The following is a 17,718-nucleotide window of genomic DNA, read 5'->3' on the forward strand; positions in this document are numbered from 1 at the left end:
ACCACAGAATCGCAAAAGGGGGAAAGCAGAGGTCAGCTGAAGTGGACAAACGTGCTCAGAACCTTGCCCTGCAAGTGGTGCCTCTTGCTTGGGAACTGATCTTTCTTGCCCAAATCTCTCCTTCTTGGCTACTTCCTTTAGAGCTGTGGGGTAAATGTTCCTTCTGCCATGTACCACATGTAAAAACTCACCTTTCCGTTGAAACATCTCATTGTGAAGCTTCACAAGGCTGGAGGAGTCCATCGCCTTAGTTATGGCGGGGTTTGGTGGGGTGGGAGGGGTGCAGTGGGGTTTAATCACTGGAGGTACTCTTTCTGACATGGAAAATGTGAAGTCTCTAAAGCAATCTGTTCTCACAGCTGGTCTCCATCTGTCCTCTTCGGAAAGCTGGCTGCAAGACAACTCTAAGGGCAATCCAGTGCACCCAAACTCCTTCACCTTGAAAGCATCCATGGATCTAGTGCAGAAGCAGCACTGGGACCTCTGTGCAGCAGGACGTGCACAAAACCTGCTGCCAGCAGCATCTCCCAGTGCTGCTGGTGACCAGCAAGACCTGTTGGGGAAGAGCACAGTGGCACAGCCTTCAGCTTCTTTGGTACAAGGACTGTCAGGCTGGTCCAAGTGGCTCATTGTCCCCTCCTGCTGCATTAAGCTCCTGTACTTGACATTTTAGCTCCTCAGCAAACCTAATGATTTGCAAGGATGACCAAAAGGAAAGGCAGTGACCAAACCTTTCAATGCAGGGCTTCTTGCTTCAGGGAGCATGAATGCTGCTCTGAAGCCTCCTGGCATCCATCATCTTTCTAATTGGGTTCTTTCCTGTGCTTAAAGGAATTTAGTGCATCCGTGTCTGCAGTGCAGGTGGCCACAGGAACGCAGAACTGGTTCTTGCCTCATGTTTTAAGGCACAGTCATTGCCTTCAAGCCCTGAATGGGGTGGTCTTTGGTTACCTAAGACATTGGGCCTTGGAGTGCTTTGTGTCACCTGAGCTTCACTGTGAGTCCTGGGACTTGTCTAGCACAGGAGAAGACAGGACCAGCAGCAGCTGTCAAATGTCCTTTGCTTTTCAGCATCGCCTCTCACATTGTGGTGCAGGAGATGACTTTGGATGCTTAATGGACATGAATGTTCACGCAGCCAGAGTGGCAGGGGGTTGGGGCTGGATGAGCTTTAAGGTCCCTTCCAACCCAAACCATTCCATGAAATCAGATGTGGAATGCAAAATTCTTGTGAACCCTCATGAAGTCCTATTTGAATTAAACCAAGGTTTTACTATGTCTAACCCCAAGTTTACTCTCCCAAGCTGGATAACTGGCAGTGAATTGAGGCAGCTTTACTACTTGCACATTTGCTTTGCCTGGTTGAACCCCCTGATTTGGCAGGCATCATCACAGAGGTGGAATCAGCCTCGATAGGACACAGATACCTTTGGTGTCTTGCCACTATAAGGTGGCAGTTTATAATCCATGTAGCATGGATTGAATAGGAGCATGTGATCAACCCGAATTCTGCATCATTTAGTGCTGTCACAAGTATCACCAGACTCCAGCTCTGTGAGGGCACCAGTTATTTTAGCTGCATTTGCCACCTTGGGATATCTCACTGGCATCAAGTTTGACAAGAGCAAGTGTTCCAAATAGCCGCAGTGACTGGCAGAGGATGGATTTGCCTGGCTGCTCTTCTAATGGACGTGTCAAACCATCAAGCCAAATCGTCCTCTTGAAGAGAAGCCTGGACTAGCACTCGATAGATAAATAGCTTGTCAGTTCTGCTGTCATTAGACACGCAGTGAACTCAAAGTCCAATGATGCCATATGGACAGGCAGGAAAAGGAGGATTGAACTGGTTTTCCCTAAAGGCTTCATCAAAATTGATGTTTGTGTGAAGGCTGGGGCTGTGTTTTGCAATTTAGAGGAACAGGGTTTTATACCTCACTGAACATTAAGGTCCTTTCCAACCCTAACTATTCTATGATCCTATGATTCCTGTTTAAATAGTATCCATAGAAAGAAAAGGAACAAAAGATAACCAGAGTAACAAACTTTGCAAACCTGGCAAGTTTCTGCTTTAAGATACATAAAACTGGCTTGTACCAAGCCTGAGGTTTGATAGGAGCTGAAACTCTATTGAGTCTGCGTGAAAGCAAGAGGTTACTTGCAGTGATGAAGAGGAACTACAGGCCTTCATCCTCACAACCCCCTAATGACCAGCATCAGAGGCACTGCGCAAGCGCATCAATAGGACGAATGCTAGAAAACTAATTGTAATACTAGAGGGGAATAGGTTTTGCATATGCATGAGGCGTGAAGCAACCTCATGTTTATGTAATCATTCTATGTAATATAAACAAACTGAGTGGCAAAGGAAAGGCGTGCAGGCCTTTGGAGGAGCGATCCCCCCTGCGCCTCAGCGCTGAAGAAAGCACACCTACTTTACAGCTTTAACTCATGATGGCGACCGGCGCGTTCAACATCTTTGTCGGTGCCATGGGCACTGGGATTGAGCACCCTCAGCAGGTTCGGGGTGCACCAAGCTGTGTGTGTGTGGGTCAATACACTGGAGGGGATTCAAACCAGAACTGACTTTAACCTCATGGGTGAATCTGTGACCGTGGAACCCTGACGAGGACGTGGAGAGGGCTCTGACAGCCTCATCGGGCTCAAAGGAGCTTGACAGATGCCTTGCACAGGTCTTGTCCAGATGCTTGAGTCTCCCCTTGAACCATTTCTGCAGTGACAAGTGGAGCTTATTCAATGGCAGCGCAGAGCTGACGTAAATGGGCAATAACTGAGGGTGTCAATGAGATGGGCTGGAAGCAGCAGGTTCAATGTGAGGTCAAGGCCATGAGCTCAAGGCAACAAAAGGCTATCAGAGCAGGCAGCAAGGAGATGTTAAGCACTGTGGCACAAGTGGAGTTGCTGCCAGCCCAGTAACGGGGAAGAAGAGATCCAGATACAGCAAAGGGATTCCTGTGAGGGAGGAGGGTGGGCCCCCAAATTGGCCATTTTCTGCCTCCAAATTGGCCATTTTCTGCCCCCAAATTGGCCATTTTCTGCCCCAATTCTGCCATTTTCTGCCCCAATTCTGCCATTTTCTGCCCCCAAATTGGCCATTTTCTACCCCCAAATTGGCCATTTTCTGCCCCAATTCTGCCATTTTCTACCCCCAAATTGGCCATTTTCTGCCTCCAAATCTGCCATTTCCTGCCCCAATTCTGCCATTTTCTGCCTCAAAATTGGCCACTTCCTGCCCAACCCCTCCATTTCCTGTTCGGAACCCGCCATTTTCTGCCCCGAACCCGCCATTTCCTGTGTTCAAACCGGTCCTTTCCAGTCCAAACCGGTCACTTCCCGCCACAAACCTGCCATTCCCTGCCAAACCGGAAACACTTCCCCCTCTTCCCCAATCACTTCCGGCTGCTCCCGGAAGCGCCACCACCCGCCGCTCCTCAAACCGCCGCCCGGCGGCGCAGCGCGGCGCTGCCTCCCTCCCCGCCGTTCCCGGAAGTAGCCTCAGCGAAGCGCCCTCCGATTGGCCAGCGGGGCCGGCGGAAGTGACGCGCCGGCTGCCTCCCGCCGCCCGTCGGCCGGTGCCGGTGCCATGTCACCCCGCTCGCCGCGGAACCCCGAGGAGCGGCCGCGCCGCGCCCCGCAGTTGTGAGTACCGGGCCCTGCCGGTGGGCGGGGAGGAGACGCCCGCAGGTACGGACCCGCCGCTCCGCTCCCTGCGGCGCCGGAGGGGCAAGGCCGCGGGGGCTGCGGGGGGGCGCCGGGGACGGCGGGGGGGTGGCCGACCCATGGGAGGGGCGGGACCGGGCTGTGGGTCCCTCCCAGCGCTTCACACCTCTGCCCGGCACATGGAGCGGTGCCGGGATGCGGGGTACGGGGTGCGAGGAGGGCTCGGCCTCATGGAGGAGAGGGATGGGTTTACAGCACCTGAGGTGCAAACAGGCATGGGCTGGGGGTGAGCGCGGGGATCCCCCCCGACAACACCACGGCGGTTCCGCAGGCTCTCCGTGATTCCATGTGTGCATTCCCGCTGTTGGGAGCTCAGCAGGGATTGGGGCTCTGGTGTTGTCCACTTGAGGTGGAGAGTTTGGTCTGAGCTCCTCAGAGGTGCTGCTGTTGCCATGGGATGGGGCTTTGGTGCGGTTGTGGGTTTGCCAAAGGTTTCCTGGCTGGAGGAGCTGGTTGGTGGTGGGGAGAGCTGTGGTTTATAACCAAGCACAGGAAGCGTTTCCCAGTGGTTGGCGCATCCTGGAATATTCTGGAATATTCCCTAATGGGTGGAAGTGTTTCCATACAAAATGAGCGTTAAACAAAGAAGGCCTCGTTGGCTGTTATTTGGATTACAATAATATATCAAGAAATACATTTAAATAAATATTCATGAATAAATATAAATAAATACTTAAATAAACCCCTGAGCCATTAGGAATGGCCTGGGCCTAAATTCCAGCCAGGATTCCTTGAAGGTAATGATAACAAAACCTATTTTGATACAGCCTTCAGCTAAGCCATGGTTGGGATGTGGCTGCATAAAATAAAGGCACATCGCAACCAGTTAATTTGGCCTTGTGCCTAGATTTACGCTTTCAGGTTAGAATCAGTGGCCTTTTCCTGATTTCTGGATTCAGCCAAACCCATTAAAATCAGTGAAGTTGAGTGGTTGAGGTCTGTAGTGGCTTCTGGTCCCTGCTTGGTTTCTTCATGTTGAGAGGAGGTGAAAGGTGTCCCTAAAGCAATGATTGGAAGGAAAGGCAGGGCTAAAACCCAGCCTGCTTCTGCCGAAGGGGATGCTGCTTCTGACAACTTGGAAGTGGAATTGAACCTAGAATTGACAGAGAGAGCTCAATTTGAGCACCTCCTTGCTGCCTTTCCTTGTCAGGGGCAGGAGGTAAAGTTTGAAATACTCAGTGTGATGTCCTTTGAGTTTCTTAGGAAGAGTAATAAATGCGTTTGGATGAGACCTCTCAATCCAGTTGGTGGCTGATGGAACAAATGAAGAAGAATTCCTGTTTTCTTCATGGGAATTTTGTTGGACTGAGGGAAGCGTTGACTGTTCTCTTTATTCTGCCAGCTTGACAGAACTAACTAAAGCAACGTCCCCATTTCTTTCCGTTGTCACTGCTGCCATATCCTGCTTAATGCCGTGCCCAGTGTTGATTTGAAAGGTTTCAATATTGCCTAAAGAAATAATGACCCTTTTTTGGTCAAGCAAAATGTCATCACGTTGACAGTTCCCACCATGAATGGCACAGATTTATGCATGGATTTTGGAAGGGAAGATGAAAACCTGAAGCTGGTGGTTTCTGTGGTGCCATGAGGTAGGATTTCGCCCAGTGCACCACTGATGTTTTTCTTCCATGAGCTGGTTTTCCTCAGGCTTTGTCTCCAGACCTTGGGCCATGCTGAAGTATCATTGCAATGGAATTGTTATTAGTGTTAATGTATGAGATTTGAGGGGGCTTCTATTTGTGGGGTAGGGAAATGAAGGAGGATGAAGAGGAGAAGAAAAACTGCTTCAGAATTATGGGAGAAATCCTCACATACAACTGGGCCTGATGGACAGAATTCCTACAATTATTACTTTAAAAGTAATAATTAGTAATAAAAGTAATAATAAAAATAATCAGCCAGTTCTTAAACTAAATTATCCAACACTTCTAAAAGGGGATGGAAAGACCTTTTTCACTCTGCTTGAGGGATTCTTAAAACAGATTCTTCAAAGCAGCAGGAGCCTGCAGAGGGAACTAAGGCAGTTTCCAGCTCTCCTCTTCATCACTCAATAATGTATGAAAAATGCTTTAATTTGGGTAATATGAAACGCCAATCCTGGTTATTTCTTTGTATCACCTGGAAGAGTCTTTACCAATGTGAGCTATAGACGGTGGAGGGTTTTCAACTGATACATGGAGTAGAAAAAGCATCTGAAAACATTGACAATGACACTTTGCCTTCCTCTTCCAAAGAGGGAAGACGTGTGATTACAACTTCTCAGTGTCTCTGAACATTTCCTTGCCTTCCTTCTTGTCTATCTTTTAGCTTATTTTTGTGATTCTGCAGTGCTGTAAGCATTTATTTGAGGTAAAAGGATGTTATTGCCCAGAAAACTGCAGGTTGGGGCGTTTCTTGCTCTTTTTGTGTGAAGTGTGAAGATCAAAAGCTGCCGTTGCCTTCTTGTGATCCTGAGAAGCAGAATGACCTGGAGCTCTGACAAACCGGATTTTTTCAAGGAGGTCTCTTCCCCAGCCTACTTAAAAGATCCTGTTTGTAGCACAGTGTCAAACCCAGTTTTTAAGCCCATAAAGGATATGAACAGTGACTCAAGGGAGAAACAAGAAGAGTGGAATTGAGCGCTGGACACCGGTGTTGCCGCTGAAGAAAGCATTCATGCAAACGGTTCTTCTGCCTCATCTCTCTCTTCCTCTCTGTTTTTCTTGCTTCCTCACTCTCTCTGTGAGCTGCTCCCCTTCCTCTTGCCCAAAGTTAGAGGTATCCCCTTGCTTTGACAGGTGAAGGAGCGTGCCTCTTTGGAGGTTTCTTCTGCCCTTCGATGCCTCCTTGCAGTGCTAGTTAGTCTGAGCGGAGGTAAGTGCCCGTTTGCTCTGTTTAAGCTGCTGTGGTTCGACAGCTCCATGTCTGTGGAACTTGCTGAAAATTTCCTTCTTAGTTTGCCTTCAGAATATTGATTCTTACATGTGGAAGGGAAGTTGACATTATAGATCGTGGGGTTGTTAACGAAGCATTGAATCAAGTAGGAAAAGACCTTTAAGGTCATCAAGCCCAACTGAATGATGCAAAGCACAGAACAGATACAAATGCAAAAAGCTATCCAGGAGCTCAGTGCTGGTCTTCCTAACTTTGCATTATCAGCAGTGCTGGGAGATTTGAAGTGAGTCCTTTCTGCTTTATTGAAGTTCTAGCATACAAATATTTGTAGTTGCTCTTTGTTTAAGCAAAAGTGTTTCTAGAAGATCAGTTGTGTTAGTCATTTCTGATGCCAAGACATCCAACTCCATTTCGCTACTGAAACCTCTGATGGCAGCTTCCACCTGAACCAGGTGGGGTATTGCCCATGTTTTCATTTTAAGTAGGTTATTTTTGAAGCAAAAGGCTGCCCATTGCTCTGATCAATCACACCACCGTTTGCCTTTTCACACAGCGTGCCTAGAAATGAGGCCTTGTACCAAAATATTGGGGGTGGGAGTTAATGGTCAGGTTACAGCGAGGAAAGCTCTGTATGTCTAAAGCCTTTGTGGTTTAGGCAGACAATAGCATGGTTGTTTGTGTTGGCCACCAAGGGGAACGTGACCCCTCAGACTGTAGCAGGAACTGTCCAGCTCTGAGAGTGAACAGCATCCTTCTTCTCACTTGATGGGAAAAGGCAATGTCTTGGCTGACTTCTTGAGGAGATCTATCAGCAGGACACATGATGGGTATCTCCTGGTCACTCTGTACCAAGCTGGGTTGGAAGCCCAAACTGTAATGCTTCACTGCCAGAAAAAATGCCAGCAGTGTTTCAAAACTACTTGACGGTAAACAGCACAAAACATTGATGTCACCTGGACTGGTACGAGGAAATAATCTCCTGTCCATGTTCTCAATGCATTTATCCATGCAGAAAGTCAATGGGACAGAGTGGAGTTGGCAGCTTTGCCTTTTTATCATTCTGGATCTGATGTCAAGACTACGAAACTTACTTTCAGTTCATTTGGCCTCTTTACTAGTGAGGGAAACTGTTTTGTTCATGCGTGTCTCGACATGCCGTGTTGCTTCTGCAGTGCTTTGGGCATTAGATTGTTCTTCTGAGAGTCCCAAGAGTATCTTGCAATATATGTTTCAAGTCCAGTATCTTGGACTCGAAAGTTCTTGACATTTGAAGCATCACAACTAACTTCTGGTCTGTCTGTCCGCTCTTGTGAATTCCTATCTTCATCTACCAAAATATACTCTCCAGATTTGACTAGTGCTGTTTCCATGTCTTCCTTCTCTGTTTTGAAGCCTTTCCCTTCCTAGACTTAGGCTTCTGTTCATATAAATGTATCTTGATAGCATTTTGTTGCTCTCTTTGAAGACCACCACCTTTGTGGTCTGTATCTGCCTAAAGAATGAGCAGGCAGGTGAGATGTAGGCATGTGGTCACCCTACAGCCTACTCCACAAAGTCAGTGTATTCTGCATCTTAATTCCCTTGCTTTATATGTATGTCTGAAGTAATTTCTGCTTCTGTCTTGCCACACAACTAACCTGCTGCCTTTTCCTGAAGCTGCTGTGAGATTCATACTTTGTAGCACTAAGTAGGGGTATTAATAGGAACAGGGAGATGGGAAAGGAAAAAACACAGCTTCTCTGTGAAATCTGGAGGGAACTTTTTTCTTTCTCAGAAGGAAAGGGCCTGTAAGTAGAGGAGGAGGGTAACGTAAGGGGTTTCTTTAGGTCTTTTAACTTGTTACCTGAAAAGGATGCCATTTCTTGCTACTCTGGGATGTAAAGGTTGCCCATTGTTTTTCAGATAGCCTGTGGTGTTCCGAAATGCTGCCCCCAAATGTACATGGAGTAGCTCAGTCTGATTTGCCAGTGAAGTCCCTGAAGATCAGGAGTTTTCAGTAGTTAATCAGCTTCTGAGGTGTAGCAGCACCGGGTGTACAATGCACTGATGCACATGAATGAAGATATCTGTGCTGTGTTCACTTACGCTATCTTTCTTTTTTCTTGTCTCTTGTCTCTTGTCTTTGTTTTGTTAAGCGTTGCAGGCTGTATGTACCGAGTAGTTCAGACGACGGGACCAGATGGGAAAAACCTTCTGAAATTACTTCCAATCCCTAAAGCTTCTGGAAGCTTTGTGCCAATAGTTCAGTCTTCAGCCATGGCTAATAATTCTAAAGCGAGTGTTTCTAGTCCAGTCCATCTTACTTTTAAGACACAGCTTGCCAATACCACTGCGCCTTCATCTGTTAAGATACCCGTTTTTCAGTCTCCTAACCCTGGAAAGATTATTCTTGCAAGGACATTAGACAAACAGGAAAGTCTTAGGGCAGGTTCTGAAAAAGAAAGCCTAACTCCAAATTCAGGTGCTAACAGCCAGAGCAGTTGTGTTTCAGTGGACAAACTGTCTTTACAGAACATTGCCGTCACCAGTTCATCCAACCAGAGTAACACAGCATACATGCTGCTCAACACAAAAACTCTGCCGGTTGCTGTGAAGAGTTCAGGCCTGCCTTCTGGCCACCACCTCCAGATCCCAGCTGATGCAGAAGTGAAATCTGTCCCAGCTTCTTTTTTACCACCTGCAGTACAGCAAAAAATCCTTGCGGCTACGGCAACAAACGTGTCTGGAGGAGATGACAGTGCAAAAATGCCAACTGTTATTTATGTGTCGCCAGTGAAAACAGTGAAAACAGCCCTTACGAGCTTACGAGCCATTTGGCCAAAACCTGCCCCGGAAGTTTCACAACCACTGATAATGACAGCTACACAAAAGGGAAGCAGCCCTTCTCCTGGGACAGTACCAGCTGATGGTCAGCAGTGCCAGCAAACAAAACCCATGAAATGGGTTGTGCAAGAAGGTCCACAGTCATCGACGCCTTGCCTCATTCCCGTGAAGTCATCCAATAACGTGGCTTCCAAGATCTTGAAGACTTTGTCAGACATGAAGAGTGCAGAGGTGAACTCTGCAAATATTTTATCACTCTGTTCTAGCGGTCCTGGTGGAAGCCAAACAAAAATCCCACCTATTAAAGATAATGCTCTGGTCATGTGCAATGGGAAAGTCTATTTGTTGACCAAAAGAAGCTCTGATGTTCTGTCGGGCCAAGCTGACAGCCAGGCATCTTCCTCTTCTGATGTTTCAGTGAAAAAGGAGACATCCACACTAATTGATTCTACTGCAGTCAGCAAAATAACCAGTGAAGTAGTGAATCTGGTGTTGTCCAAAACCAGCGGAATGGTGCTGTCTCAGAAAGATCCAAACCCATCTCCAGACTCCAAAAAGCCTTCCCCAACTGGCTTAAGAAACGATGTAAAATCTGCCCCTGCAGCTCCGGTGACACCAAGTGCTAACCAGCAGAATTCCACCGTAAACCACAGAAAGAGTTTGCTCTTCGACACGAGCATTTCAAGTGGAGTGACCCCCGTTACAGCAGATGGGGCACAGGAAAACGTGTGCCCCAATGGTAAAGAAAAGATCCATTCCCCCAAAGCAGCAAGGGCTGTTTTACCTCAGGCTAAGCAAGAGGGTGCTCTCAGTGAAGACTGTCAAAAGGTAACTCTCTCCAATACACATGCCCATCTCACTCTGCTAAATGGTTATATGGTCCTGGTTCTATTTGAATAAAATGGCTGTTAAAAAGTTCACGGGTTTTTGTAACCAGGTATCTTGCCACTGGATATGCTCATCTAAAGTGTGCTTCTGGTCACGAAATGGTTTTTCTTTTCATTAAGATTGTACTATGCAAGTGAGAAAACGTACAGAGAAAAGGAAGAAGGAGGGAGAAGATGCCTTTGTATTTTCTCACCAGATAAATTGTCAGAAACAACTGGAACTATAGGAGAGTTGTTGGTTGGTTGCGCCCTGGGGGCAATCTGCTTGCCTATCTGAAATGCTTTGATACCTGCTTTACGTGGTTGGTACCACATTCACAAAGCCTAGCTGCAGACCGTTGTAGGTGTGATGTGAGGTAGAGAAGTTTGCAGCCACACAAGTGGAAAACAAGGTGGTCGAGCAGGGTTTGTCACCCAGAGACAAGCTCTGGCGTTGCACTAAGTCAGCTCCAATCTCCGCTAGCTCAGCCAAAGGCAGGAGCTGTGCTGCCTTCCTTTCATGCCATGGTGGGCAGGGATCCACCTCCTTTGACTCATGGTTTCATGTCAGGCGGAAGAAACTCTTGTGATCCTTAATGGCTTTCCAACTTCAGGCTGGACCTACGTATTCTTTTAAAGCCATAACATCAAAAAAGTACTTAGCCTCAAACCCCCCAGCTTCTACCCATGAAGACTGGAGGTCAAGGTTTCAGTTGCTCAAGAGGCCAGGATGAATTTGCCTTCAGATAAAAAGAATCATTCTGAAGCTTGCATTGAGCAGGTAGAAGAGCAATGCCAGCTAGGCATATTTGTGCAAACTTCAGTTTAATCATTGGAACACGTTGCAGGGACTCTTTTGTGATCCTTCCTCACCTGAAAACTGGTTAAATAGGCTTCTTTTCTTTTCCTTTAGTGCTCTATGGTGCCAAGTGTTGCTTTAACCTCTGAAAAACATCGAATGCTTGCTGCTTTTAGTCTGTGAATTGCAAGCCCATGGATTGCCCAACATACTGATGTGAGGTTGACCTGGAAGTTCAGACACAGCTCAGGTTACAATGAGGTTAGATACCAGACATGGCTAATGGTGCTTGGTTGCTATTGTCAACCACAACACAAGTATGAGATGCACTCAGCAGCCTGAATGTGCCCCTGTGAAAACACTTGTCTGAGCTTCCATCACCTTCCTTTGTTACTTAGAAGTTTTAGAACAGGTGATTTCCTTGTTGCTTCTTTTACTTCTGTGTTTGCTGGTTGGACTCTGCATTTTCTGGAAGTTCCACAGTGTACTTGGGGTTTTAAGTAACTAACAAGAGCGTTAGGCCTATGTACATACGTATATACTTCCTAAAAGCTGGATTAACCTGTGTTAAGTGTAACTCTTGGAGAATGGCAGGCAACACAAATGTTCAGCTGTCTTTCTAGTAACTAGTTTTTAGCTTACATGTGTGTGGGGAGAGAGATTGATGGGTCTCTCACTGTTTCTGTATTTCAGATCCAATGTGGAAAGATGGATTCACCAAGACAGCTTATTCAAATCAAACAGCAAGAAAAGCCACATTGGAAACAATACTTGGAATTAAGGAAAAAATTCGGACTCACTAAGGAGGAGAGAGTTTACCTTAAGAGAATACCATTAAGGAGCTCCTGTGAGGAACTAGAAGAAAGGGTTTGCTCCAGTAACAGCTTGAAAAGGAAAAGTGATTCTCTTGATTCATCATCGTTAGATGTGGAAACAACAAATCAACACCAGGAATGTGTTACTGAGGAAAAGGTATCTCAAACTCTTACGGTGCTAAAATGTGTACAGCAACACCTTCAGAGAGCTCCCTGTGTGTATTCAGTACCGAGCTGTGCGTTGATTTGGACCCTTCCACTTCTAGATTCGTCAGGGCAAGTCAGTAATTATGGTCGCTGTCAGAATCGTTCCTACATCTTGTTTGTGTGCCACAAAGGAGTTGGGGGACTTGAGTCTGACTTGAGTAATCTCAGGATCCTTCTCCTCTTCTGGGTTTCATGGGAGGAAATCTGAAGGACAAATGCTTTGAAGAAGCCTGGACCCTCTGGTGGTGGCAGGGTAGTCCTTATTGGAATAGAAACCAGGCCTCTTTATCCTAATTTAGATGTAACCTTCTGCAAACAATTGTGTTTATCCAGTGGGTATAAGCAGGATAATAGAAGAGTAATTTCTTGTGAGGCTTTACAGTTTGACATCAGTCAAGTGTCATTGTTCTAAGGCGCTTCAGTCACTCACATGACAAGGTGAGGTTGACTTCCAAAGAAGGGTATCCACGTGTGTGGATTTGTTGTACCTCTCTAATCTTCAAAGTTACAAATGTCTTTATAAACGTGGTCCTTTGATATTGGCCAAGAACTTGTTTGGGTGCTTCTGGAAAGATTCCCTCAATGAAGGAACTTCCATCTTAATGCAGTAAAATGATTTTATCCGTCCAAAGTAGCTCTGTTCAGCCACAGTGTTCCCAAAGTTTTTGTCTCACACTGCAGTTAAATCTAAGCAGCAGCAGGAGATGATAGGTGTGCACAGGAGAGGCAGCAGTGCACTAAGGAAGGAATTCAGTGCTCTGGAATTGTTAACTGGGAACCTTTGTTAGAAAGATACTGAACGCAGAGGTATGTTTGCTCAAATTGCTAAAGAAACGTCTTCCATGTAGTAATTCTAAGAAGCTTGAAACAAATAGCTTGTGATTTGTGCTTACTTATAATGTGGAATGATGCTCAGTTTAACAGAAGTGTGTTTTCTTGGCTCCGCAGAAAACTGTGGATCCAGAAGAGGATCTGACTAAGAAAAGAAAGGTAAAATCGTCAGCGGCGTCAGACACTGGAAAGAGAAGGAAAACTTCAGTCAAATCAACCACAGGTCCAAGTTCAGAAGACACCAGCTCCAGTTCCAGTGTCCATAGCAGAAGTCCTTCACCTCCACCGGTCTTACTGCAGCAAAGTATCTCCACAGACTTCACTCTGCCATCTCTGGGGAGGGACTCTGAGCAAGACCTGGACTCTCAATACAGTGACATTCCATACCCAAGTATCCCAGTTTTAGTGTCTTCTGAAGATGCCCCTTCAATTCTGGAAGGCTCTTTCAGGAATGATGCTTTCCCTTTGACTCCTCCAGACTTGGATGAAACAATCCGGGATGAAAGAATCGAACGCCTCAAACAGCAATTGAGGGCGCGGGAAGCGGCGCTGGAGGAGATGCGTAGGAAGATGCAGCAGAGCTGAGCTGCAGCTCGTCTGCAGGCCCGTGCTCATCCGCATTGCAGTGACTTTAAGGAGGAATTCTGTGTTTAAACAAGGAACGTTTCTGGTAGATGGAAGATGTGAACAAAATAGACACAGGATAAAATACACAGGATGTGTACGTGGAAAAAAAAGGACAGGTTTCTTAAATACCAGAAATTAAAGACTTGGACCATCAAATTCTGCTTCTGGACCATCACATGTAGCAAAGAACGCAGAAGATGGGCTTTTTTGTTAGTGCATTCTCTGTATTTTGAATGGAGGGGTTTCTGTATTAGTCCTAGAGAATAAACTTTGCCACTTCGGAATCCTATGAGCTGTCTCTTAGAAACTCAGTGTAAATGGCAACCCCCAACTGTCGATAATTCTTTTGTTTTCCTAATGTGCATGGCAACTTTTATAAATATCCGAGACCTGTCAATGGTCACAAAAGGTCAATGGTCAGTGTTTAATAAATGCTATTTAAATGAGTTGGGAATTACAGGCAGATAATGCAGATGATGTTCCTACCAACCCTCTTCCAGATGTGAAGGTGGCAGGAGGAGAACCCCCTGCTGACAGTTAGGAGGTATGTGTTTTGTACTCTTCCTATTGTAAGCCTTTATAAGGCCTTTGCCAGTTGTACAATGTTGAGGTTTGGCTGTGGGGTGTTTTTTTGGAGGGGAGGAGGTAGGTGTACTTTTTTAAACCAGAATCATGTTGAATAATAACTTGCTGAAGCAAAAAAGGTATATTTCTATATCCAGGGGGGTATCTTTCTCTTTTGCATTCATTTGTTATTTAAATGTGCCTCTTGCTACCTTCATTTGATGCTCCTTTGGTTTTGGTTGTAGGAGAGGATGTGCAGAGTCTTCGCTCTCATGGGTTTTATAGACCTTTGTAGTGTTTTTGCCCAGCCTATTCTGTCATGTGTTGTGTGAATGCCTTTCACTGCCCTCTCTTGTCCATGTCCTTGAGTCTTGCATTGAGTTCTGCAGTTCTTTTTGCTGTACCAGCCATGAATAGCTGCTTTGCCAACAGAATTTGTCATTGTGGTTTTTCCTGTCCCTTTACGGTTACATTCAACATCTCTGACCCCTGCAGAACTCCATTGCTGATCTCTGTTCTTTATTTTGTGTATTTTAAACACATCTGCAAAGTTCCTGTTATCACACGGATGCCTGGTGCATGTGTTGGGTTGTGGTGAAAGATGTTGCACTTTGTGTGAGTCCTGGGAACGCTGCCAGCAGCCCCAGGAGTGAAAGGCATTGGCAGCCACCCCTGTGTGCAGCTTAGCTGGTGGAAGGCATTGCAGGTACACGCCATGGCTTGCAGTATGGAATCCATAGAGTTAGGCTGTGAACTCAAACTTCCAAGTAAATATTCGGGAAGTATCAGTGGGAGACCATTTTGCGATTGCTGGTTTGGAAGAGCAGAGGTGCCAGTGAGTGCTGGGCAGAATGGATCAGGAAGCAATGATGATGCCACCAGCAGCCCAGTGCGGTGACTTGGGAGTATCCGGCCAGAGCTCTCCATGTGTTACTTTCCAGCTGGAGGAGAACCCACCGCAGCACAGGCATTTCTGTAGGGCACCGACCTTCACAGAGAACTGCCCCAGCCATTTATGAACCACAGAACCATTTAGGTTGGAAAAGACCCTTAAGATCAAGTCCAGCTGTGAAGCCACCCCTAACCTGTGTCTCCAAGCACCCGATCTACGTGGCTTTTGGATGCCTCCAAGGATGGTGATCCTGGAAGCTGCATACCCTGGAGCCCATGGGGTCCAGTGCTACAGGCAGCTGCCGTGCACAAAGACCAGAAGCATCTGCAGATGCTTGTCATTGGGGATGTGCAGGTTCAGCTTTCAGCCTGGTTTGGAGTGTGTGGATCTGACCCTGAGTGTCCTTCACTGCTGTGATTTGGGTGGACAAAGTGTGACCCATTTCCAATGGCGCACTTGGCAGTGGGAGCATCAGCCAGGGCTGAACTGGGCAGAGCCCTGCGTGTCCTCTTGCGGATCTGGAGGTGTCGAGCAGCTGCAGTGCAGTCTGAAGAAGGCTTCTGGCAATGGGAAGGGAGGTGGCACTGCTTTCAATAGCAAGGCATGAAAGCCTAAGTAGTCAGTGCTGGGTCAGTCTGAGGATCCATCCAGCCCATCATTGTCTCCCCACAGAGACCAGCATGGGGAAGGAAGTCAGGATGGAGACTAAGAGTGGATGCCTAGAAGAGTGCAAAGACAAAATGATCACAGAAATGAGCAGCTGTGCTCTGGAGCCAGGCTGAGAGAGCTGGGCTGGGGCAGCCTGGAGAAGAGAAGGCTCCTGAAGGGGAGACCTTAGAGCAGCTCCAGTGCCTAAAGGGGCTGCAGGAAACCTGGAGAGGGGCTTGGGACGAGGGCCTGTAGGGATGGGATGAGGAGAAGCAGCTTCCAGCTGGAAGAGGGAAGAGTTTGATGAGCTCTTAGGCAGAAGCTCTTCCCTGTGAGGGTGCTGAGGCGCTGGCACAGGGTGCCCAGAGAAGCTGTGGCTGCCCCATCCTTGGCAGTGCTCAAGGCCAGGTTGGACACAGGGGCTTGGAGCAAGCTGCTCCAGTGGAAGGGGTCCCTGCCCGTGGCAGGGGTTGGAGCTGGATGTGCCTTAAGGCCCCTTCCAACCTAACCCAGGCTGGGATTTCTGAATGTGAAATGTTGAAGGGTACCAGCTCCAAGAGGAGTATCCAAGGTTTCTGCCTTCCATTGAGGAAGCCCCCGGGGTGTGTTTGTAGGTGCTGAGGATCTCCAGCTCGTGACAGAATAAACGAAGACCAGAGATCAAAATGAAATCTCAGGCCTTGAAGACGTGATGGTGGGAAGATGGAGCTGGAGTCACGAGGCAGCCACGTAAGAAGAGAAAGGACAGTAAGTAAATGCAGATGGCCCACACAAGTGAGGAAGGATGGGCAAAGAGATCAATGTGTCAGCTCCTGAAGGGCATGGAAAGGTGGTGTCAAAGCCCCTATGCAATGGCCAAAATCAGAACCCCCCGGGAGGTGTGAGGAGGGTTTGGAAGCTGGTGGCATCCCCCAGGTCCCAGCACACAGCAATAGGCACCACCTGGATACCAGCATCTTGGTGTCTTCAGCCTGGCCACGCCGCTGCCTCCCTTGGTACCTGCCTGTGCCCGTGAGAGGGGAGTTTCATCTCCAGCGTCTCCAAGAGATCTCCCACTGCAATTGACTGCATTGTTGCTGCAACGTCCCAACCTCTTCCTGCATGGTCCATGGTTCTACCACAGTTTCCACCTATTTTCATTGGTGTGGACAAGGAAGTGCTGCTCGTGTGGCTCCACGTGATGGGAATGCTTCAAACCATTGGTGATGTATTTGCCACTCTCCTGTGCTGTGGTACTACAGCAGTTCTCAGTGAGAACTTCAACTCTCGCATCTTTTGGGTTCCTGTTTGAACAGGAGAGTGTCCTCCTGCTCATTCATAAACCCATTCCTCTTCATCACTTTGCTCTGGAGCTTCCTACCAATGTCTCCATTCCAGACGGATCTGTCAGCTCCCTGTGATGGCAGGATGGGAACTCTGTGGACTCGTTCTGCTCCTTGATCCCAGAATCCTTCTGGCAGAATTCCTCCTGATTTGCCGGCCCTTCATCACCCGCTCACTCGGATGCAAGTTGAGGTTGTCCAAGGCTGCTTTTCTCCATCCCCTCTGAGTCCTTCTGTGCCAGGTTTGACCAGGCTCAGTGAGCTGCAGACACGTTGCCCTTGGGCCAGCCCTGTTAATTCTCCCTTTTGAATCGCTGGTGCCCTTATTTGCTAACACTGCTTCATTCAATAATAATAAACCCCCAATCAAACCACGGAGACCTTGTTTTGTGTCAGCTGGAACAGCTCCCCTGTGTAATGCTGCACGCTCCTGCCCCAGCCTCTCAAGGCACCGTTTGCTACTTGCCATGTTCTCTGTTGGCATTTCCCTTCCCATCTTTCCTCCACATCTTCCCCCCATCCAGGCTGGCAGCTCCCATTTGGCTTTGGGTGGAAATCCATCCTGTTGTGCACTCAACCTGACAGAGCGGAGCTGTCCATGGTAGGACAACGTAAAGCCGAGCCAGAGCTGAAGGGTGCTCATGGCTGGTCCTGGGCCATGGGCAGAGAGCGCGTGAGGAGGTCCCAGGTGAGGCTGCTTAGGGCAATGAAG

The 17,718-nt window shown here is 47.5% G+C and overlaps 1 protein-coding gene across 4 annotated transcripts; it reads left to right on the forward strand.

Moving 5' to 3' along the window:
* Nucleotides 1-3,554: 3,554 nt before the first annotated feature.
* Nucleotides 3,555-13,869, forward strand: LRIF1 (ligand dependent nuclear receptor interacting factor 1). Of its 4 annotated transcripts, none has more exons than XM_080633137.1 (5): nt 3,555-3,702; nt 6,516-6,591; nt 8,748-10,263; nt 11,794-12,072; nt 13,071-13,869. In XM_080633137.1, the coding sequence occupies exons 3-5, from the start codon at nt 8,761-8,763 to the stop codon at nt 13,536-13,538; spliced, it is 2,250 nt and encodes a 749-aa protein (XP_080489263.1). In that variant the 5' UTR covers nt 3,555-3,702; nt 6,516-6,591; nt 8,748-8,760; the 3' UTR covers nt 13,539-13,869. The 4 variants fall into 4 exon arrangements, with proteins under 4 accessions (XP_080489263.1, XP_080489265.1, XP_080489266.1 ...); XM_080633140.1 differs by having other exon boundaries at nt 3,572-3,702; nt 8,756-10,263; XM_080633138.1 differs by having other exon boundaries at nt 3,620-3,657.
* Nucleotides 13,870-17,718: the final 3,849 nt, after the last annotated feature.

Source organism: Psittacula echo, assembly GCF_963264785.1.
Source record: "Psittacula echo genome assembly, chromosome: 22".
Classification (NCBI taxonomy): domain Eukaryota; kingdom Metazoa; phylum Chordata; class Aves; order Psittaciformes; family Psittacidae; genus Psittacula; species Psittacula echo.

Coding starts and splice junctions, on each gene's coding strand:
- LRIF1 (XM_080633137.1), top strand. CDS start 8,761: ATGTACCGAGTAGTTCAGACGACGGGACCAGATGGGAAAAACCTTCTG. Junction 10,264..11,793: donor TCAGTGAAGACTGTCAAAAG/GTAACTCTCTCC, acceptor TCTGTATTTCAG/ATCCAATGTGGAAAGATGGA. Junction 12,073..13,070: donor AATGTGTTACTGAGGAAAAG/GTATCTCAAACT, acceptor TTGGCTCCGCAG/AAAACTGTGGATCCAGAAGA.